The sequence below is a fragment of the Zosterops lateralis genome, assembly GCF_965231275.1.
Source record: "Zosterops lateralis genome assembly, contig: HAP1_HAP1_SCAFFOLD_64, whole genome shotgun sequence".
Lineage (NCBI taxonomy): Eukaryota > Metazoa > Chordata > Aves > Passeriformes > Zosteropidae > Zosterops > Zosterops lateralis.
In genome coordinates this window covers 294,635-319,500 of record NW_028154604.1, presented here as the reverse complement: position 1 = coordinate 319,500, position 24,866 = coordinate 294,635, and the positions used below count along the sequence as shown (strand labels likewise).

Below are 24,866 nucleotides of genomic sequence, written 5' to 3'. Positions count from 1 at the left end.
TCAGTAATTTGTTCCATACCAGCTATTTACCTTTTTGGTGCTTACATAAAGCACCAAACTGACCACAATATATTCCTTGGTTTCTTCCAACCACACAAACTCAACACAGACTTTACCCTCTGAATCTGCATAGTCTGCAGTATAAATATGACCCATGTAGTCATAAAGGCCAGATGACTTGGTAGACAATCCCATGTGGACTGGAGCACTAAAACACCAGAAGGGCTTTCCAGTTTCATCCAAGAGAGTCAGATCCATCACAAAGCAGTCCTACAAACACAAGCAGAAGAGATTATTTCCCCATGGCCCAGTAAGTAGATCTGTCCCTGATGTTAGAAGAAATATAAAGGGTTCAGAGGGTTTTGTACAAAGGTTAAAACCTCAAAATAAAATTGATAATGGTTCACTGACCTATTGCAAGAAATACTTACTTAGAGGTTTTCTACAGAAATCAAAATTGCAACCCACAGACATGAAACACTGCAGTACAGAAGGTACCACTGCCAAACCAAATCAGACATTATTTCTTGAACATTTTTCAGCCCTTAACATCTGTTTTTCTCAATTATTAGTTACTTTACCATTCAAATGATTATAGTCCCTTCAATATGAGTAAGCAACCTAAGCTTAATGTCAGTTGCTAAACTTGTGTGAATGTAGCAATGTTTGCAAAGATACTCAGGGACCACTCAAGGCAGAGCACGCAAAATTACCCTTCCAAGCCAGCTGTATACAGTACTTTTTGAAAGGCTCACAGCTTCAGTTCCCAAAAAGGTAATAGTAATAATCCTGATGTAATTCCTCCTCTTACAAATTCTTGAAAATATTTCTTTACAAGATTACACAACTAGATAATTTAAAAATGTTAATGCCAATTCTTTTGTCTTTGCAAACTGATAGTTTCCCATATCCCTTAGAAGCACAGGAGTTGTCTGTCATGGTTAGTATCAGCTGTTCCTTATTCTCTTGAGTTCTGAATCACTAAATGAATCAAATTATCTTAATTATGTTGTATCTGTGGTCCAAAAGCAGAAATAAACCAAAACCAACACATTCCATGCCAAAAAAATTCATTTGGAATGCTTTATTTCTCTGTACTACATAGTTGTGTTTCTGTTGCTCTAACATTGCTTTCACTATTACTTTACTTCAATCAAACAACATAAGGGCAGATGGCACAAACATGAGGCAGTATGATACACACAGTTTCCCTAAGCCTTTTAATGCAGACTATGCTGAAAATACAAAATTCAAACCAAACCTGATAATGATGGTATCATAAACTTATATGAGCTACAGAATCACTGGAAACCAGAAAGAATTACAATTTTCTGGTTTGACAACTTGCATATATAAGGCCAATTACAAAATGTAAAGTGGGATGGTGTTGGGTGGTGGGATGGTGAGGTTTCCATGCATTTCCTTCCTGGTTCTAGTCAGGATCAGGTTAATTTTTGCAGCAGCCAGGAGGTAGCGTGGCTAACACAGTGACATTGTTCTATACCACCTCATCTCATTTCCAGGAGCAAGGAAAAGGTTGTCTTCTCAGTCAGACTATTGTGGCATGGTCAGGTTGAGTTCCTCCCTTCACATGCATGTTTGCATGTTAATCACTCGCCTCTCTTGTACCTTCTTATTATTAATTTTGTTGCTGCTACTCTCCATTTTCTTCTCCCATTGCTGTTTCCAGTAAACTGCTCTTATCTCAACCTTGACCTTTACCTTTGTGCCTCCAGTTCTCCCCTCCAGCTCAGCACAGGGCAGAGGAAGGGGAGAGAGCCAGTAGAGAGTGTGATTTGGAGTGGTTACAGTGAGAACATTAAATTGGAGAATACCATTCCTAAGCCATGACAATTTCCAACTATCTGTACTTCAGCAATTAAATTTTTTACTAAAAAACCCAGAAGTGCCAAGAAAGCTTTTGGGTTTTTTGGTTTTCCTTAAGAGTATTAAACAAAATTCAAATAAATTCCAAGTACTGGAATGTCCTACTTCTGTGGCTGATGTTATTCGGCCTCCACACATTTTAAGAATTTTAGACACTTATGGTAAAGACCACAGTGAATTCAACCCATGGCTATATGCTGACAAATTCTATCTGTCACCCCAAAATGAGGCATTTAAAAAAATTGTATTCTTTATTTTGTCGTAGAAACAAACACTCAATATAATTTATGCCGTATGCACATAGGAGGGAGACTAAAACTGAAAAACTAAAGACTACAGCCACAGCTGTTTCCTCTGTCAGATAACTTCCTAAATTCTTATATACTACTCAGGAGTATTTTCATGGAAAAAAAAAATCCTGCCAAGCAGCTGAATCACAGATTAGACTCGGGTTAAAATCACAGAATGATTTGGGTTAGAAGGGACTTACATAAGTCATCTAATTCCAACTCCCCTGCCTCACCATGCTCATCATGGGCGAAAGAATTTTTTTGCCTTTTTTTGTCAATGTCCAATTTAAATCTACCCTCTTTCAGTTTAAAAATATTGTCCCTTGTTTTGTCAACACATGCCTCAGTAAAAAAGTCTCACCTTATCAAACAATATTTCATTCCACATCTATACATGATTGGCAGAAACAGCAGTTTTATTAATTTTGAGGGTCTTTTCAAAAGACGTGCCAAATTTGAAATCAAGTGTTGAACTAAGTGATTTTTCAGTAGTGCTTAAACTACATTCATCAGAATTTTTACAACTTCTGAAACATTCACGCCGATAAAGTACATTTAAAAATATGTGCCTTCACCACTATTGCAAAAGGTACAGAAATAATCTGAAGCTTTGTTTGAAGTAACTCTTTCAGGAATTTTATCCAACAGAATGTGTGAGCATTCCTCTAAAAAAATAAAAAGTTAATCCAGCTGACTGATGTACCTGACTGGAGCTAGGTGCTGACTGTGTGGATGTGGTCTGTAGTTTCTCCCTGTGGCCACTGGCATTTTAACATTCCCCAGCAGTTCCTAACTTTCACTGCATACACACCACAGAACTGCAGAGTATTTCCCCAGAGGTTCAAGGCTTATTGCTCACAAACAAACCCCAACCAACCAACCAACCCAAAACAAACAAAAAACCACAAAACAAAACAAAAAAAACCAACCCACCCTCACATCAAACCCAAAAAAAGCCCTCACAAAAAGTACATCTGCAGTATTTTTTCTTTTTTTTTTTTTTTTTTTTTTTTTTTTTGTCCAGCATTTACAAGCAAGGCTGGTCAGCCACAGCATCTTTGCTGAGTGGAAAGCACTGGAGTGATAACACACATTACATGAATGAGTCTAGCATGCAATCCACACACTATGAGAGAAAGCAGAAAATGTTTTTCCTCAAAATTCACTTATTTTTTAAAATATTGGAACACAGGTCCTTGTCTAGTAACAGACACCTTCTACATATCAAAAAATTGTTTTAAAATTAGCATATTTAAGATGCACAAACATAATTCTGTTTTGAGATAAGCATTTCCACAAACAAAAAAATATTTCTGACCTTTACATTGCCTTTAAACACATCTGTTTCCCAGCATATGCCAAGTGTCCCAGTAATAGGAAAGTGCTTCCTATTATCCTTCAAGTTTACAACTCTGAGCCTCAGGTATCCATTTTCAATGTCACCTGAAAATATAAACAATATACAACATTACAGCAGTATAAATCAAATTCAGTCCAAGTACGCTGTAAATGTTCTCCTTTTCATGTCTTTTTCATCTCACTCACCAATAAGAAACCCTGCCATACACCAACAGCTAAATATCAAGCACTTCATAGAGGAATTAAGTTGCAGTTCGAAGTTTGATTCTGTGATCCACAGCAGAAATAGCAGCTAAAAACTCTTTTGTATTTTTTAGCATAAAAATAGGAATGGCACCTAAAGAACTTACACAAGGATGCAAGGAGTAAATTTCATATTCAACACTTCCATCTCTAACTGGAAACTCAACCCAATAAAAAGGGTATACAGGTAACAATTTCTCCTTAGAAAGGATATTGCATCATTTAAATTGACATGCATTATGATTTGATTTGAATCAAGTTTTTAAATTATGAATTTAATTTTTTTTAAAGTAGCTTTCCAAAACTCCTGGTTCTTGGGGTTTTTTTGGCAGAACTACTATGATTTGTGATTTTTTTATTACTACGTATATCCATATTTCTTTGGTATCTCTTCTCTCAGAAGAGATTGACTTTTTTTTTTTTTTTTTTCCTTTGCTATCAGAGGAGGAACCAGGGACTCCAACATTCTAATTATAAGTTTGGGAACATTATAATGAACACAATCTGACTACAAAGAAAAGTGAAAATAAAAGCATCACATGACACAAGCAGATTTCTTGGTAGGACATCCCTTAGACAAGTTTCCTTGAACAAGAGATTCTCTCTCAAAAGAGCAAAACAAAAGCACTAGAGACCTCAGTGCAAAAAAGAAAATATCTAGGACTTGCAGGAGACAAATGAGAAGGGCGAGAAGGAATTCCCAGGAATATAATGCCTGTCAGGATCCAGTAGCAGGTCCTGGATGGTAAGGTAACAAGCTAAGGGGCTTGCAGAGGTTTAAGATGGAAGTGACAGAGTGAAAAAGGAAGTGTTTTGCCTGTGATTCTCCTTCGATCAAGCTGAAGTAGCAGCATGAGGCCACAGACAGAAGAAGCAACATCAGAAAGGCTGGCTGTGAGTTAAATGGCTGCATCCAGCAGGCAGTGCCAGCAAAACCTCTGCTTGGTGGCTGCTTGAAGCAGATCGTTAGAGGCAGTGAAGGAGAAAGAAAGCCCACACTTCAACACAGAGGCCAAAAACTTCTCTGAACTGGTGCTGTAGAGCCAAGGCACAAACCAATGCTGGAAAGGCATCACTCACCAGTGGGGAGTCCAGAGAATACTTACTCTGGGGAGGAAGCAGCCCAGCACATGACAGAGAACAGCAGCTGCAGGTTTTTCAATACAGACACTGTCTGGAATAGGAGTGTGAATACAGTAACCAACGTGACCATGCCCAGGAAATATTTTGTAGGAAATACTTTGTATGGTTGAAGGAAAATGCAATCGTCCGGACCATGATACCCACTGTCTTTGCAGTGAAGTGCAAAAGAAATCAGTGAGAAAAATGTAAGCAGAATTCGTTTCCAGGACCCAGCTCAAAGTAGAAAAAGGGCATTAACTTGATACCTGTCCAAATGGTTCAGTTCCAAAACCTCAGTAAATCAAATTCAATGACAAAATGTCATTCAAGGTAAAAATATTTTACTTAGTTTACTAACTAACCACTGAAAGACCACATTTAAAGTTGAGTTTTTGAACAAGATTTGAAAACATCAGTCAACAAGCATTTTTTTCTAAGATGACTATTTGGTTATCCACAATTCCAGTCTGAATGGAAGTGGCCATTTCTCTTACTCATTCAAATCAAATGAAGTTTGAATGGATTAAAAATGGATTGAAAAAAGCATTCTGCTAATAAATTAATGAAGCCCAGGACATCACTGCCACTGCATGACATTAATACACCACTGCTAGATAGATCAGCTGGCTAAGGTGTATTATAGTTACTTCTTAACTTTAGCCAGAATGGAAATAGGCAACAGATCAAGAATCTGAAGGCTAATTATTCATGGGCTGGTTAATCCAGTCTTTATATATGGGTTTTTTTAATATAAAAGCTCCATTGCAGTCTTTATATTCCAGAGGAGGGAAAAGTCTGCCTAGAAACAAGCAAGGAACTGCAGGCTAAGTACTGAAGTCTTCCCTTCCTCACCCCAGTCACATAAGAAAATGAAATTAAAGGACAGAACAAGCTATGTTAAACATATGAAGAGAAACACAGAGAAAGCAAATTGGACAGGGCTTTCTTCAGCCTGATCCAGACTTTGTTTCATTGTCCCCTTATAACATCTCTAGTCCTTGGTTTATGCAAGACACGCATAGCAGCAAAGCAGCAGAGTAAGTTATAGGGAACAAATATTTCCAAGTAAAGGTAATAAAGAACATATATCATGTAGACAAACTTCAGGGGAAAGAAACAAATAGACCAATAGTTCCGGAGTACTTATTTTAGCTAAAAGCCAAGGAAGTTTGTTTTGCTAACCAAGCCTTTGTTGCAAATTGTCATTTGATTGGTATTTTCAGAGGAAAAGCTGTGCTTAACACTAATTCTGGTGCCAACAACCAGCCTTAAGACACTGAAACGGTTATTTAAACTTGCAAATCAATCTTCAAGGTCAAGCAAAACATTTCAAAAGCCTGATATGAAATTTTACAAACAAATCTTAAAAGCTCTCTAAATACACAAAAATCAACTCTCACATTTTGCAAGCACATCACATCAGTTTACATCAACAAGAAATGACATTGAAAAGTCAAAGCTTAAACTACCATGTGGGTACAAAGCTGTGCTTAAAAAGTTGAAAACCTGGGTAAAAATACACTTCAAAAGTATTTATTAAGAAGCTGGATTCATAGCTTCTGGGAGTCTTCTGGGAGAAAAGCCTGTCATACCTTCCTGAAAACAAGGAAAGTTTTCTAAATATTTTCAATTCAGTTACAAAGTATTTAGCATATTCACCCTACACTATCTGCCAGTGAGACCATATTGCCAATTCTGTTTACATGAAAAGGAGAATAAAACAAAATGCTAAACCCCAGCCCAAACAGTGGCAAACCAGCTAATTACTGTAATGTAAGTATTAATAACAGAAAAAAAATCTGAAGCCATATACACTCCATCTACTTGGTTCAATGAAGTGTGACATAACTTTTTTAATTTAATATTAAGAATTCTGCAAAAAGAATTGCAAACAGAGTAGCAAAATGAAGCTCAATACTAATAGACACTAACAAAAAGCAGATAAATATTAATATTGAACAAATAAATCAGTTATTCTGCAAAATACAAATGGGCATTCTCTGGTAACCTAGGAAGGCCTAGAGCTCCCTAACGAAAACCAATAAATAAGTAAAAGAACAGTATAATAGCTGACAACTGATCTGTGCCTCAAGTTGTAGAAATTGCCATGGGCATGTCTATAATTTAAAATAAAACTGGACTCAGTAGAGAATTTTCAAAAATAGCAAGACAAGAACATTGCAGACTTCCATGCTTCAGAGTCCTCCCAGAGGAAGGGACAAAGAATATTATTAGAAGGGAGCCTAAAACCAAAACACAAACCAGCAAACACAACCAGTCTGGACAAACCTGGCCACCACATTCAGCAACACCATGTTCACCAAAATGAGAAAAATGAACAACAACTTAGAATGAAAAATGTGAGAGCAGACAACCATATGCTGCATCACTACACCATTTCAGGAGGAAGTCAAGCATTTTCCACAAGGAATTATTGTGTGAGCACATGGAAGGGACAAGTTGACAAATGAGCTTATTGTCTGCAGAACCATGGCTTCAGCTGCCTGATGTCCTGTGAGACCAGAATCTGGTGGCTGTCACACTGCTGAAGGTCACAAAACCAGTAATTCAGAAAACACTCGTGAGCATAAAACAGATTCTGTAACTTGCAAAGTGAGATGGCATCACAACTGTAGCTCAGGGACATTTCCTAAAATTTGCATAAAGATCAGCTTATCAGCTTAATCTTTTGTGGAAGTAGCTTCTAAGCAGCAAGAAAGTGGTATCAAGAAAGGAAGTATGCCACATAATACTTTTTCTTGTGCAACTGTATTGCTAGGAGCATAACATTTTCATTTTAGAAAACAAAATATGACATTCAGCTAAACCAGAACAACCAACACAATTCCAAAAACTCAATCCTCTTGCCAATTTTGAGACGTTTTGGGGTTTTTTCTGATAATATAAAGAGGATTCTTGTACTACACAACACTTCAGGTAAGATTTCTTGCTACATGCGTAGACTTTCACTGAAGTTTTAGCCGTAGAATTATTCATTTAGTTTAAGCTTGCAACTTTTCTGGAATCTGAAAAATGTATTTCAGGTATATTTCAGGTTCAAGGACTACTACACTCCACACTGCACAAGGCTGCCATCTAAATGACAGCTCTTGGAATCACCAAACACCAACGAGAAAAACCAAACCAAATCACGGGGAAATTCTGTAGCCCGGTAAAAGCGCTCACGTCTGACAACAGTGCCCTCTACTGACCGAAAAACAACATGTTCTGCAATCCGCACTGCTCAGGAGTGTGGATAAAAAAAATTACTGCCGATACAAAAAAAAATTATTTGGGAGCAATAATTAATTTACAGTACTTAATTCTAAATTAAATTCATGACAATGTCTAATTTTAATATTTTAATCTGTCTCTGCTTACAGAAAGACAGCTATGTAGCTGTAGGAATTTATGCTGAAGTTATGTCAAAAGAGAGATCACACATGTATTTTTCAAAACCTCAGTACAATTATGAATTTGGGCTGTATGAGAATAACAGGGATGGTCAATCACGTCTCATGGAAAGAAGTGCTGAAAACAGAATGAAGCAGCAGTTAAAAAAAATGACTGAAATTGTTTACCACACAATGACGAGATGCCAGAACAGGCAACCTCAAGCTCACCAAAAAAAAAACTATAGATCTTAAAGTTCACAGTAACTTCTACAAATTTATCTATATTTTCAATCTGTCTGTGCATCCAAAGTATACTCAAGGCGAATTCTACAGAAATAAGCTTCCAAATTGTACGAGGACAAACTGTCTCTCCTTTATAAAATACAACTGAAAGAAACATCAGCCTGCACCAAGAGCTATGCCACCGCATTATTAATGCAGCAGAGAACTAAAAGAAAAGACCCTGACAATCTGAAGAATTCAGTCCCAGGCCTGACACTATAAAAATGTAACAATGGGCAGACTTCTTACAGAGCAGCCTTAGGATGCCACACAAAGCACCATGCAGATATAAAGAAACCACACAACTAACAGACATCTTACTCTTAAAATTCCATTTCAGTTTCACCCCTTAAAAGAGAGAAACTGGATACAAGAAGGAAAGACAGGGATCATTTCTAAAACAAACATTATTGTTCTGTCAACTTTACGTTTTCTGCAGAAGAGGCACTTGAATGATCCACACAGGTACATGCAGGTTCTGCCATGAAGGTCAAGATGCAGGTTGTACTCATGCAGTCCATACTCTGAGTCAATATCATCCAGTAAAGGTTGATTAGGTGGAGGAGTATATTGACTTGAAAAAAAGAAAAATAATAGAATTTAGCAAGGGGGAACATGACTTAATAGAGATGTAACATACAGCCCTACACTGAGACTGTCATCTTAAGACAGTTTTGAAATCAAACATCTCTAGTTCATCACACTTCTTTTAAACTAATACAGTGTCTAAAACTGCTGATCAGCTGTTCAGCCCAGCCAAAGGGAGAAAATATGGCAGTCAACTTTAAAAGGTACATCTGTTAAACTTCAAAACACGGATTTGTCTTCAACAAAGAAAAAAGCATCAGCTTAACTACAAATCTAAAAGCCCACTAGCTCTAGAGACTTCTCTGAAATAGCAAATATTGAAATTATTTTGCCTGTGCCTAACTAAATAACTACTGCACATAAATGACCTGAAGTGACCACATGCCAGAGGCAACTGAGCAACTTCTACACAGGATCCAATCTGGTACTAAGAGAGAAGGTGTTAAATCTTACATTCTGTGAGAGAAGAGCCACACTGAGTTATAGTGGGCATTTAAGACTACTGGTAGATACAAAAGTATCTGACTAGAAAGCGGAGTGGCAAATAAATTCCCCAAATACTGTTCTAAAGCTAAAAAAAAAAAAATTGTATTTTTAAACAGTTTATAATGTATAAACAGGTATTGCATTATACACTGCAATATACACATATACAAACACTTAATAGGAAACCCTGCTACTCTCTGAATAGGACTAAAAGATAATTGCAAGCACCTCACCAGTTTACCAGAATTTTTCTCCCCTCTTACACAGCCAAAGATTACTTCTCTACTTCCTGAAATGTCTCCCTCTTTTCTATCACTGTTTCAGATAGGAAGAGGAAATAAAAAGACTGCTTATGAAAAGGGAGAAAGTATGGGCAGTGTATTTCTAACTTTCTCAATACAGCCAGTACTAGTACACTTTTTTAACTAAATTATCTCCACAATAGCATAATGATGGCAATATTTTAGTATGAAAATGCTTCTACATTTTTGTATTTACTGTAACTGTTGTTTATATTACACAAGAATAGTTAATTACTGCCTAAACATAAGCATCTTACCAGCAGGCAATTTTAATTGTAAAACTCAAAGCTTTATTCAAAAGGTTATCTTTACTTCCCACAAAGGAAAACCAAACTTACACAGTAGCAGAACCCAAAATGCTTCTCTCAAGAAGTTGATTATAATGAAGATTCACCATAACAAAAGCAATTTCATTTTTCTCCTGAAAAGTTAATTAAAGTATATGTATTTTTATCTGGAAATTCTTTTTTTCACAAGGTCTTTCTGAGCATTAAAATTCATAGATAAATGCTGCCGCTTATTACTCTGCCAGTTACTGTAATACTGTTAGTAATGGCTTGCTTTAATACTTGGACTCCTAAAACCTTTACTGTTTTTTCACAAGAGTACAGAATATACATAAAAGATTACAGAATTTCTGTATTACAGGGAAAGAGAGGGAAACTACCTATGTCTAGGCAAAAATTATGAGAGCTCCAAGAATTGCCCCTAGCTTCTAATAACCACTTTTAAAAAGATACCTAAACAAAATCAAACTGCACTTACTCCCAACTGCTGAAACATCAAGATTATTTTCCCATGTAAAGAACTATTTCCAAAGAGGGCTAACATCAGTGAGGAATACAGAATTATTCAATAGAAACTGTGAATTTCAAAGTAAAAAACATGTCTTCACCAGACTATTTAGTCCTAGGAAAACATTAAAAACATAACCTTCTACAGATGTCTATACAGAGAAAACATCAATGCGAAAACTAGAGACAGAGGTATATATTTACTTCAAGAACACAATACTAGGATATCAAGTTTTTTTTCTCTTTAAATGCATTTTTTTAAATCCTGCATTTCCAAACACAGAAGTCAATAGGAAAATAATTCCCTGCCAGAAGTCTATTACTCTCCTGAAATGTGGGCAACTACTGTTTTCATCTCTCTGGGTTACCAGAAAATGACATCCTCTATTCAGACTTTTGGCTTTTTAACTGCTCCTGTATTTTCAAAGTGCAAAATTACAGCTATAAAAGATTTAACTAGGGAGATCTATCAATCTCATAATTTCTCAGTCTTTCTCTGTCCAAATACCAGAAGGCCCACGTAACCTGCCCTTGGTTTCTGTTATGCAGATATGTGCAAAAAACAAGACGTGTGGCATTTACAATTATTACACCCACTGACACTTAACTACCTCATATTACTCTGCCTACACAGAGAATAAGAACTGCTGTTCAGAAAAGCAAGCAGGGAAAATATACTGGAGTGAGGCACTCGATTCTTAACAATGATGTGAAACTTGGTTATGACTGAACCATTTCCAGGTGCTGAAAGATCTCTCTTTCTGAGCATGGATGGGGCCAATGCATGAGCAAGACCAGAGAGCCAACAATACAGGGGCACCCATCTACAAAACGTCTGAAGATAAGAGAGAAATGGCTGTTCACTTAGCAGAGATTTTCACAGACTGAAACAACCAATAATGGGTTTATGCCAGTCAGGTTTTCAAGTTTTCCAGGAAATGGATTTTCACTCTTACCTTTAAGTAGGAGTGAAAGAAATAGTCCTTCTGCACTTTTAAACATTGCCTCTGGCGATTGTGTACATTTGAGGCAGCATGTTTGCAGCTGGAGATTAGACACAACTTTGAGGAACTGCTCACAGCCTCCCTTAGGAAAGTTCCAAATAACCTAAGTCTACATCAAGAGCATGGCTGAGGGGAGGAAAAAAGGGCTACCACCTCTCAATTCAGACCAAGAGCAGAACACCTGAAACAGGCCTCCATAGCACCCAGAGCTACATAGCCACAGGCAGACACAGAGGTGCCAGTGCATCCCATGCAAAGATGCAGATTCCTTCTGAAGTCGACTTCAGATGTTCGGCACTGCCCTCTAAAGACATTCACGTCTACACTTACCCTACAGAGGCTAACTGCTTAACCTAGACTCTTAATACCAAGAATTTAATACCTCCAAAAGGGCACCATTTACAGCATTCCTGCTGCTGGAGCAGGATACAGCTACCTGGTGATGTAGATTAAAATTAAGTTGCTATGTGGGAACTCATCACTTTGAGTGGCATGGGCAGGTAATGGCACGAATCAGAGGAAGAAGCACTTCTTTTCTCAAACCATTCCATTTAAAATTATTCTAGCATATCAAACTTGGGCATGTGAAGACTGTAAAATAAATAAAATTGAACACAGCATCTAATATGGAATGATAGATAACTGATCTCTTAATTAGAAGTGGATTTTTAAAAAAAGTATATATACTCCTGTGACAGCTCTTCAGGATACAATAAATCTTCCACTTACTGTCCCTACATGTGTTTTGTGGTTACTAGTTTAGACAAGATCTTTCAAAATCCAAAGGGGAAAAAAAAGGAAGATTAAAAAAAAAAAAGCCCTCCTCAAACCCAAACTACAAGCCAATTTTTTTTTTTTTTTCATTCAAATCATAATAAAATACAGAAACAAAATGTTATCTTACCTTCCAAATTCCTACTAAGAGTCCTGGACTCAGACTGAAGAGCTGGACAAGCTCATCAGCACCAACTGCGACACTACTTTCAGTCAGGTTGCCAAGAGGGTATTCAGCAATCAAGGAAAATCGACGAGGTCTTTGAAAAGAACATACAGAATGAAGTAAAAAGGCTGTGTCTCCTTATTCATGTAAAAGTTCAGTTTAATTTCATTTTTAACTGTAAAGTCTGACCAGCAGCACATGATGAAAATGGTTTTGAAAGCATTTGCCATGCAGAATCATAAACCATACATTTGAACAACCACAGTGTACTAGCAGGATCTCAACCCCTAACAAGAAAAGAAATAAAAAACACTATGATCTTCTAAAACATGCTTAAAAAAAGAACTTACGTACTTGCCCAATTTTTCAAGATACAGAATTACTTTATAACTTGTTTTTCATACTCTATTGATACTAGATGAAATCACTGAGAAGCAAAATTCAAAGGAAAGTATCAAACTGTACATATAATAAATTAAAAGTATGTGCTACAGGAAGCGTTCCTTTTTTAGATTTTTTTTCTATATTTTACCTATAATTAAAGCCATTAGCTCCAAAAAAATCTTAAATATAAGTTCATGAACACTCTTATTAACTAATGATGCATTTTAAAAAAGGGCAGTAAGTAAGAGTTTGCATTACCTACTCAGAATGAAGAAGTCTTCCTCAAATCCTTTTCAGACTCAGGCTCTTACTATATTCAAAACAGTTCCTAGACTTCCACATAGTATCACTGTAATACCACCTACAATCAAACACTGAACACTGTCTGGGATGGGGCATCCACAACCTCCCTGGACAACCCATTCCAGTGTCACACCACCCTTACAGTAAAACATTTCTTCTTGATCAACATCAACCTTTTCCATCTTTAAGTCAATCAGGCCTGTCCCTGCACTACTGCCTTATAGTCTAAACAATGACATACTGAAATTGGTGAAACCACTGACTTCATCTCTAGTCACAATTTCTAAAACTTGTAACTCTGTGAAATAAACACATCAACTGCCTGCAAGCTTTTTTATTTTCTACATATGAATCATCATCTCGGTAAAACAACTACATTTCCCACATAATTTGACTGCAAGACTTGTTCAGTTAACTTTATACAAAAGGCTTCTCTTGATTTATTTGTTTTATAAGTATATACTCTGCTCATGGTTGAAGAACCAGATGTTTTGTAGGTGACCAATTCCCTCTTTTCAGAGCTCTATGGCCAGGGGCTTTGTGTAAGAAGCAGGCAGCTGACTCTGTACCTACTATACACACAGGCTCAGATGTGGGCAAAACTCCTTGACAGCAACCAAATACCTCAAATAAACACTTTTCATTTATTTTTTAGAATATAATGACAAAAACCACTGTACACATGTAAATTAAAAAACAAGGGACATGCTGTGGACTGTGTGACTTCATATGCATGTACTGAAGACTGCACACATAGTTAAACATCAAGTTCCCTAAATTCATATACACACCTACCAGACAGAAAATAAATTTTAACAACATAGAATACCTGACTGTAGCCACATAAATACTGATTAACTCTTCCAAGCTAAATTTCTCACAATAAAGTCTTCTAGATTTACATTTTTCTTTCATGCTCTAGGGCTTAGATTCAGCTTTCCAAGTCAGGACCTATCAGCCTGCATATCACATGCCAATTAACCTATGAATTAATGCCATAGCTTGCTGGATTATACTATTTCTACTATTCCTCTCTAAAAAGCTCTACCAAAGAGAAGAACATAGAAAGAACTACTGCGGGGAGGCTTTCAAATGAAGGGTTAACTTATTGAATCAAACAAATGTCAGATAGGTCCTACAGACATATTATCAATCAGTTACACCCAAAAAATCCTCAAAAATCCTATATTAAAACTCACCCATTCTTGCTGGGAGGTCTGTTTTGGTCAGGAAGCAATGGTGTAACTCCAAACAGTTTTAGGGTTGACAGGATGTCCAAGCATGGCCAGTCTGTACCATACCAAAGTATGGTAACAGATGTGTCCTTAAATGATAGTTTTGGATTCTCTACTACATGTTCTTTTCCATTTTTGTCCTTTAGAACAATTATCCAACTCAAGCCAGAGACTCTGTTATTTAGGAATTGAGAGGGGAGAGGAGTGTTTAAAAACAAATTCTCAAAGTGATAAAATTTAAACTATGCTTTCAACAGAATTTTTACATTTCTACTAACTGCGACTCAGTTTCAGTCATTTATAGATTATCATTGTATCATTCCATTATGATATACATTTTATAGCTCTAATTCTATACTACTCCAAGCCATTAATGTTTTGTACATTGTTCTGAAGTAAATCTTTGTGACAAGGCATTGCTTACTTCATAGCTTCTTTGGTTTTACATGGAAGACCTGTGTAAGGATCTAGAAATTTAACGAGTCGCATTACTCTAGTCTTGAAGGCACACGTTTGTTTGAAGATGTATTCTTTCTTCCAGTACCCAGGCTTTTTATCATGTAGAGCAGCACGGCCCAAAGAAACAGCTTCTGTTTGTTTAGACTTCATTTTCCATTTTGGTTGCAAATAATTGGAATAAAGTTTCAGCCAAATTCCACTGAAAATAAAAATAGAATAAAGAGGAGTAAATTTCAAGAATAGTCACTTCATTTTTACATGCACATCTCAGCTACCACTGAGCACAGTGTTAGCAAAAAACCAGTCTTGTCTGTCTTCTCAAAAATATGGGATCCAGGATGAAGCTCTGTGACAGCACAGTCAGTCAGCAAGTAAGTGAAAACTGATAAAGGTTAAGCAGAAATTTTTGAAAATTCCACCCTAAAACAATGATGTGTCCTCCTCATAGAAAATCAGCTAGTGGAAAAAGTGGTTTAATATCTCCTATTCAAGAAAGACCATCTGTAGACTTCAAGTTTCTCAGTTCAGCTGAGGAGGACAATTAGAATCACCTTTGTTTGGTGGTACTAATGTAATTTCAATCCTTTCTGCACTCTCTTTGGAAAAGCCCAGAGAAGACATGACTTTCTGAAGTCAAAGAAATATGTGACTGTAATGATGGGTTCATCTCTTTCATGCCAGGAAAACTATTAGTTCACATTTCAGCCCCTCACACCCCAGTATCTCTAGCACACCCCAGTATCTCTAGGACAATTCACAGAACATTGAGTCCAGGAACCTACAAAAATTCAATCAATAATCTGTGAATATAGGTTGCCAATAAGTTTTCTAATTTTGAAATGCTAGACACACAGTGTACATAACTGCACTGAAGAAAATTACTAGTGAGGGCAACAAATAGTTGAGACATTTTCTACCATTTATCAGCAAGGCTACCAGTTCTCACTTATCCTCAGGCAAACTTACACTAGCATGTATGGTATGGCATCTTCCCTTCTCCTTAAAGTATTCAAGGACTAGATCCATCCCACACTGCCTCCTACCCATCAAAAGCATTCTCAATTCATTAGCTACTGAGAATAACTCCCCACATATTGAGAGCCAGCTCTGGTTATTGATGCAAGCAGACCCAGGAATTTCGCAAAAACCTTCCAGCCTGCTGCTCTGCAGATATAGACAGAATTCCCCACTGCCATTTTTTAAGACAAAAGTGTCTAAAACACACAGACCAATAAGTTACCATAACTGGTAAAGGTGGGTTCACAGTCAACATGAGTTTTCAACCTTCCATTCACCAAAAGCAGAGTGGGAAGGGTAACATAAAGAACAATCCCCATAACTGAAACAAAGTTTTAAAATCCTTCTACTTTAAGACCATAAAGGGTAGCCAAGTTACCAGACAGTATAAAAACATTTCTGATGGAGGGGGAAAGTTCTTTTTTTAACTCCAAAGCAGTTTAGAACTGTCCAGTCATGAAAAAAGGAGAGATGTCCTTAACATAACATCACATGGGGAATTTGAGCTGTGTATCATCCAATTGGTCTTCACCAGCCTAAAACACCCAGTAAAATAACCTCCTATAAAACTTTCCTGATAACTAGAAACTCCTTCCCAAAAAAAGATATCCTTTGATGGAGAGAGATACTCTGCATCTTACTGTATGATGCTGAAAAGACAGGGCTTAGTACTAGGCATTTCCTGCATTTTGAAGTTGCAGGCTCAGGCAATTTAGTTGACTGAAGATAGACTAAGGACAAATACCTACCATGTTCATCCTCACTCTCAGAAACATATTGCATCTTCCTTTCCCAAAACAGTGTTGGGCAAGCAAAGAAATTAGTTCAAGAAACTCAAAAATTCAGCTAGGGCAGGGAGACAGAGAAGAAGATGAAGGAGGACTTGGAATCACAAGTGTTTAGGAAGGTATCACTTCCCCTTCATCCTCAACTTCTGAAGAAGTCAGGGCAGATAAATCAAAAAGGCATCCAACAGGGAAGCACAAGTTTGCCTCTTTCACAGCAGAATACATGCCCTGCCCTTCTTGCCTCAAATTGTTAATACTCATCTCAAGGTCTCTTACTGAACATGACTACAACAAACCAAACAAATCTTCTACTGCTAACTCAGATGCCAGAATCAGACACATCATCATCAGTCATCACTTGACCACAGTGGCAAAGACTTTGCCCTGTGCTCTCACTTCCTCTCACACAAGCACGTTCTGCTGGTGATCAGAATCCTCAGGCCTTCACAGGCAGACCATACCCATGAACTTCCCACACTGCATGGTAGGAAGGCTGGAATATCCCATGCTGTGACAAGGAGGGTACAGAAAGGGAGGGTCATAAACATTTCCTTGTCCTCAATAGTTACACTGGAGAGACATCAGTGCCAAGAACTGTTCAAGTGAACAGCCCAAAGACAAATCACTGCATTAGGCAGCACAGACATAGCACAATGAAAGACTGATGGTCCTGTTGCAACAAGGACAGCTCCCTGTACATCCAGGACACCAGAAATATCCTAAAAACCACAGTCAGATTTGTCACAGAAATATGCAGTGACTCCCATTAAAACTTCTGTTCATTCACTGCAAGATTCAGGGTCTTGAGAAGGTCCAGGAAAATCCATCAGGAAGAAATTACCTGGTCCCCCCTGAACCAGTCAGGCTCCTAGATAAGAGAAACTAACTCTTTCCAAAGTCTCATTTGTGCACGCACACTAATCTCTATTGAGATTAGAAAATGGAAACAGACATTGTCGAGATGGAGACAGATGAATCATCTTCCCCTGGACAGCCACAGTGATTTTATCCTGCTTCACCATCCTGAAGTGGAAAACACATACCAAGATTGGTAATTTGTGTCAACTATGCAATTTTTATCTACCCTCAAAACCTAAATCTGGATTACAGATCTTCCCTTTAAACTCATCAGTTCTAAAGGTATTAATGCCAAGGTAAACCAACTAATTCACCACACAATTTTTAGTAAATAAGGGAGAAATAGATTCATACCTGGTACAGCAACTTCCTATAGAGGAAGACATTTTCTCATTCAAACAACACTAATGCAGTAGAATCCTACAAAGAAAAGGATGCCCAGATCCTAGTTATCACACACCAACCCAAGTCTCTCCTCTTTACCCTTTCACAAAATTATCATGATATTGGTTGGAGCAATTTATGAACTCTGTATAAGCAATCCTTATTAAAAAACGTGTCGGTATTTATCTTTGTCTCTTTTGTTCTCATTTAGACGTCACCAAAGAGTCACAAACAGAGCAACAGATAAAAACCACTAGTGGATCATTTGATTGAATCAATTCCTCTTCAAAAATCTAATGAAAGAATAAAGTATGCAGGACTTCAAAATTGTCAAAGCTACAATTCCATAAAGCTACTGGCAACACACCATTAAGGATCACCTGAACCGAAAAGTTTCTGCAGGTCCATGTGAATACAAATAAATATATAGAAATTTTAAAATTAAAAAAGTGCTAACACCAACATTTCAAAGCACTGGATTTAGTTTTTGCCTCATAACCCCCAATAAACAACAGGCCCTGCACAGCTAGAATTGCATGCAACATGTACTGTACGCTGTGCAGGGCAATTTCAGCAGAGTAACTGCCCAGAGGTGCTCTGGCATCAGAGAAACTGAACTGGAAAGACTCATAATTCAGGTAAACACAACTAGGGCACAAACTGAGATCTTCTCTCTTCCTTACTTGTCATTGGCCAACTCATAGAAGCGTCTATTCACACAACCAAGAGACAGTAGGGACACAGCATCTAAATAGGAAAATATCTTCAGCAGCATTTCTGATGGCATGCTAGAAAAGAAGAGAAAGAGGAATTCTGTTAGACTTGCCTGCAAACTCCAGAAATTACAATGGCAGAGAATTTTAATTTCAAACCAGACAAAAACAGAAGAGGTGGAAAGCAGCAGGTTGTAAACAGATGAAACAAAAAATCACCTAAAGAGTTAAATTGTGGAGTTTGGGCTGTAACTTCACTCTTTGGTATGTGGCATTTGCCTAAAATAATTCATCACAACTTATTCCAGTGGCACAGCACGATTACACAAAAAGTTGTAAGTTTGAGGTTTTATTAGACTTTGTTAACTTTAACTATGTTTGATATGAAACTATCTCATTTAGCTTCAGTTCCTTACTGCTTGTACCATGATTTTAACCACAATTCCACAATCACCAGCATTTGCAAAACTGCAGATACATTCACTCTCCCTTTTGACTGCCGCGTCTGGCCTGAGAACGCACCAGGACAGAAATGTCCTAGTCTAACAGCAAGATCATGCTCTACCTCATCATCATCTCCAAACTGTACGTGCTCAGGGGTCTTGTGCAGTTTTCATTTATGTCAGCAGAAAGATGTGAACTTCAAAGTAAGAGCCAAGTGATATCCTGAAAATGCCAATGTCTCTGCATCTGGAAGGCTGCCTGAAATGCAGGAGCCAGTCTAGGCATGACAAGCAGAACATACCCTGGGATTGAGCCAAAGTGATTTTTGCATTAGCAGACATGAACCTCATACAATTTGAGCAGTAGCTCATAGCTGCAGAGTTTAAAATACACGCATTTTATACTCTTAATTTTTTTGAGCATTGAGTATGGCCACATCAAAATCACTGCTGAAAATAAAAGGTGCTGTGAAAGTCAACACCCCATCTGTGCCTCTTGTCCTTTTACTAAGGGGTTATTTGCAACACTTGTTGATTTATGACACTGTTTCAGAAGCAGAGAGCTTTAAAGGGTAGCACAACAATGCCAATACCTCAATGTTTGTATTAAACTCACAATCTTAGTTACATTGACATAGAAATAACATGCAAAAACTTGCACTGTTATTATGTGAAATAACTCATAAACTCTAAGTCCAAAGCAATTAGTGCACTCATTCCAGAGACAATTTAGAAGTGATACCTTAAAAAGCTGCAAATTAGCTAAAATAATATACTTGATCCAGAATTTTCAACAGCAGTTTTTACAGCTGTATTCTTTCTCCTTTGAAGGAAGCTGATTTTTTTTTCTTTTTTCTCTCACTATCACACCAGTCAGACAGCATAGAGGTGCTGAACTGGCCATCCAATGCAAAACAGAGAAATCACTACACAGTAGTGATCAAATGTATAAAACTAATTGCTTTTTCAGGTAACATAGTCTTAGAATATTTTTTGTAAAAATGTAACTAATTTTCAAAAAGAAAACAACTCATAATTATATTGAAACTACTCTTTCACTGCCAAACAGCAAGAGAAACATTTACCTTGCAGTAAATATGCAGCAGCCAGTAATTCCTCCCTCCTTTTATCCCAATCCACCATTCTCAGCCTCTCCATACACTAAGATACACTTGATGACAACCAATAACCAAGAGAAACACATGAAGTTTAATTCCAATCTGGCTTTTATTGAAGTAATAAAATAACAATTTTTATTCTCAAGGAACAACACTGCCCATGACTTCCAAAGAAGTTGCTGAAGGCTTCACATGGCTTGGAAAACCTACATAATCCTTATGAACCTAGCAAATAACACAAAGGAGAACCATGCCAGAAAACATTAGAAGGTGAACACAGGATCCCAAAGCAGGCCAGGAAAGAAAATCTTTTCAACTCAGAATATTTGACATAGAAATCTCCAAGATATGAATACAATTACTGCAAGCAGTCAAAAGGCAGTTTACAGGGTGACTTACTCACAGACATACTCACCTCTCAAAGCTCATGTTTCGTTTCAGTTTTCTGGGAGGTGTCAAATACAGACTTTCAATGCCAGCATTTACACTTTCAGAACATTCCCCAGGCCTGGCAGCAAAGGTCCTTAACCTACTTGTAAGAAGGAAAAGCTGTTAACACATATTCACAAAATGAAGAAATACGCATATTGCGCACACCTAGACACAACACTTCAACCAAGGCAGGATGCAGGGAATACACCACGTGGCAATCATTATGATTTGAACAATTACACCCAAGTTAAAATACCTGGCATCAGGAAGATTCAGATTTAAACTCACAGCTGTCAACCCTGTGATTGATCTCTCACAGCAGGCAAAGGCAATAATAGTGTTGCTGCTCCCCCAAATCAGTTTGAATCTGGTAGAGGTTTATTACCCTTAGACAGCTGCACCCCTGTGGCCACTACAGCCAAGCTCCACTGAGGCCCCTGCAGCAAGTCAAACTCACTGATTATTCTTCTGTTTCACAACATTACTCCAGAGACATTTTTGAGCCACTCAACTTTGCTAAGCGATTAAAAGATACCAGATAAAAACAATACGTTGAAACTTCCTCAGAAACTGCTGAGGTTCAAAAAGAATTTGTATCCTTTCAAGCATAAACAAAAAGAAAGGAGATTTAACCCATGAAACAGAGAGCAGCTAACAAGGTCTAAGGGATGTCTAGGTGTTAGACAGACAAATTACTTGTCGGTAGAATTGCTTTAGTAAGGTTTATGGTTTGACACGCTTCAAAGATTTCAGATGTAGTGAGAGGTTAACAAAGCTTGGGAAGAAGGATGACCACTGAGAGTGGACACAAAGAATGCAGAATTTACAGGCCAGAGGGATACCTGGAACAACTCCCAAGATAAGGAAGAAACTATTAAAGCCAACTCAGCAATTGTGCTGAAATCAGCTACAGCTTCCAGAAATGTGAGACTGCCACCACTGACTCAAAAAAGAGAAAGACTGAGCATGCAAACTAATCAGCATGAGAAGCAAGAGAATTGTTAACCAACAGAAGATAGAAAATTAATTAATAAGAGAATTATGTAGCTTGTAGCCAAGGAACTAATTCCTTCCTTTGCTAAATGCCACCCAGCACTGTGCAGAACTGTAAATACATCAAATAACTCCATGTCTGGATTGGTCTCTTGCACACCATGGTGAAAGAACCTGCTCTGGCAACATTTCCACATCACAGTTGGGATAGAAAAGGAAGAAACTTTGCATATTTCTAACACAAATTCTTACAATCCAACTGCTCACAGATTTTTCCAAGTTTTCTGATAGAAAGGTCTTTGTCAGCTGTAATTGCAAACAAATCCTATCATTAATCCACAGAGAAAGATGGGGACAGAGTTTCAATCTTAAACCAAATCCTTACACTTCATACCCTCGGATGCCACTGAACAAGCAGAGCTCCCCATTCACTGCATTACTGACGCTTTAAATTGCCAGCAGATTTCCAACACCTGGTCAAACCAGCTCGGGGTTTCTAGGCAACCAATCCATATGGGGGGGAAATAGCTAATTTTGAAGTATATGGTTATCATATACATTTAATAAGTTCTTGATTTAAGATTGATTTATGCTTAAAGAAAAAAAAAATCAAAATAAATTAACAGCGCTGGCCTACATTGTCAACTGTGCTATGTAAAACAAAACAAAAATATCCAAGACACTTTACTAAGAATTGTTACAAGCTTAACAAAAAGACATGCACATTTGAGCTTGAGTGCTAACCAACTACATTAACAACTACAAAAAAGTAGTCTTGTAATAAATACAATCTGGAGATCAAACAAAGGGTTTTACTAATGTATCATTATCAAAAACACTTAGATGATGAGGCCCTAAACACTTAGATGATGAAGCAGTAACAAACTGCTGTTAAAGGGATTTAGAGACACAAGTTGTGTTCAACAGCAGCAGAGCCATCACTTCTGTATGTTCCAGGGCAGCACATCCCAGGCTATTCTGCCCTAAATCCATGCTGAAAGCAGAGAGTTTGGGCATACTCTCTAGGGATGCAATTTCACAAACTCCAGGCACAGAAATAATTCAGATACGAAGCTGGATTCTGGATTTTAAAATAAGCTACCTTGGACAAGCATAAACTGCACAGACTGTCCTTCTTGCTCATTTTAACCACTAACCTCTCCCTTCTTCACTCCAGGGAGAAATATCTGAGGGAAGAAACACTTTGCCCATGGGTGCCTTGAAAACTTTAATGTAATAGCTATTGTTTTTGTAAGCTTCAATTTTAAAAAAAATCTGCTGAACTTTTGTATTCGCCAAAACAAAAATATTCTCAAGGTGTGAAGAAACAAACAGCAACCGAATCCATAAATTACTTTTCAAGTACTGCGTGTGCTAAGATTTTAAATTAGCATTAACAAAATGCTTTTAGGTTGCATTGACACAGTTTGGGCAGATTAGCCTAAGATGAAAGTCAATGACAGCTGTTACACCCCCTCTTTAGAGACTTCTAGAACTGAGATGATCTTACTCAAGAGGCACAACTTCAATTGCTTTTTCATTAGCTTTCAACCTGTGGGGCTCACTTTTCCAGTATTTTCATTTTCATACCCTATAATACTTGCAATGTGCCTTGGTTTTTTGATGGTCAGCAAACAATTGTCTTCTGAGAAACATTTCAAATGATGTACACAAAGTTTTAAGTAGTGAAAAAACGTGTCTCCTCCACCTCTGTAAGCGTATGCAGGGAAAAAGAAAAATTACAATGATGTTTTGGATGGGTTGGTTGTGGGTTTTTTTTTTTCCTTCAGCTGTCTATTTCAATTTAATTTTTAAAGGGTGGATATTACCCCAATCCATTAGCAGGTTGAAAAAAGGCAAAAAAACCCACCCAAAAAACAGCAGGGGGAATGAAACTGCTATGAAACCTAAGGCTGTAGAAATGGGTTAGCAGAAAAATCTGTTTTCTCAACTTTGCCTCTAAGACTGATGCTTTAAAATTTTGAAAGCCTACCCTGTACTGTAAGAATTATGGTAATCACACCTTCCACAGCGAAACCCTCCTATTTATCACAAAACCCAAACTACCCTGGACGTATAAAGCAGCCACTAAACTAACTTTGTGGGTACCCATTACAGCATCTCCTCCAAGCTGAAGGACACAGAAGTTTAGGCTCCCCAGGCAGGAAAAAAAGTGTTAACCCCAGGCCTCTGTGCACCTGGCAACACCAGCGTTCTCCACTGCAAGGCGTCCACTGGGCCAGGAGAGGAGAGTACCATGCCCACAGCCCTCGCCACGAAGACTCGAGAGCTGGAAACCAGAGCCGTGCAACACGTGAAATAAGTTTTTCAGAGGAGCAATGGGAGCTGAGGGAAAACAATTAAACCCCCCTCCCCGTTAAAGGTGAAGAAGGCCGAGCGGGCGGCCCCGGGCCGGCAGAGCCCACGGTTACCTGCCCCGGCCCGTCGCCATGGCCGCTCCAGCACGGGACAGCGCCGGCCTCGCACCGCCCGCGGGGAGGGCAGGGAAGGAACAAGGGCAGCCACCCCCCGGGGCACGCCCTGGGGCGGGGTGGGCCGGAACGGCGGCGCCCGGAGCGCTGGCTGAGGGCGGGCGGGGCCGAGGCGGGGCCGAGCGGGGCCGGGAGCGCTGGCTGAGGGCGGGCGGGGCTGGAGCGGGGCCGGGCGGGCACGGGGGAGGCGGTAACGGGGACGGCGGAGGTGCCTGAGCCTCGCCCCGGCTCCACGGCGAGCTCCGAGCTCTCGGGCACTGTGGGCTCGGGTCTCAGAATCACATAATTAATTAGGCTGGAAAATACCTCTGAGATTACTTTACAATTTATGACCAAACACCACCACGGCAGTTAGACCACAGCACTAAGTGCAGATTCCAGTCTTTCCTTAAACACCTCCAGACCCGGTGGCTCCACCACCTCCCTGAGCAGCCCATTCCAATGTCTAATTGCCTTTTCTGTGAAGAAATTCTTCCTAATATCCAACCCAGACCTCCCTAGTACAGCTTGAGGCCATTTCCTCTTGGAGAACAGGCCGAGTCCCACCTTCAGGCA

General features: G+C 38.4%; 1 protein-coding gene across 1 annotated transcript; it reads right to left on the bottom strand.

The window, feature by feature from the left end:
• LOC310923483 (F-box only protein 15-like) lies at positions 1 to 24,783 on the bottom strand (the record flags this gene model as incomplete). The annotated part of the gene is made up of 10 exons (XM_083885470.1): positions 24,252 to 24,783; positions 20,810 to 20,923; positions 18,804 to 18,908; positions 15,039 to 15,272; positions 14,579 to 14,788; positions 12,657 to 12,786; positions 10,293 to 10,375; positions 9,007 to 9,152; positions 3,496 to 3,620; positions 1 to 270 (listed from the first exon to the last, which is right to left on the bottom strand). Exons 1-10 carry the CDS (start codon positions 24,269 to 24,271, stop codon positions 1 to 3), a joined length of 1,437 nt encoding a protein of 478 aa, XP_083741596.1. The 5' UTR covers positions 24,272 to 24,783.
• Between the last annotated feature and the right edge of the window lie 83 nt (positions 24,784 to 24,866).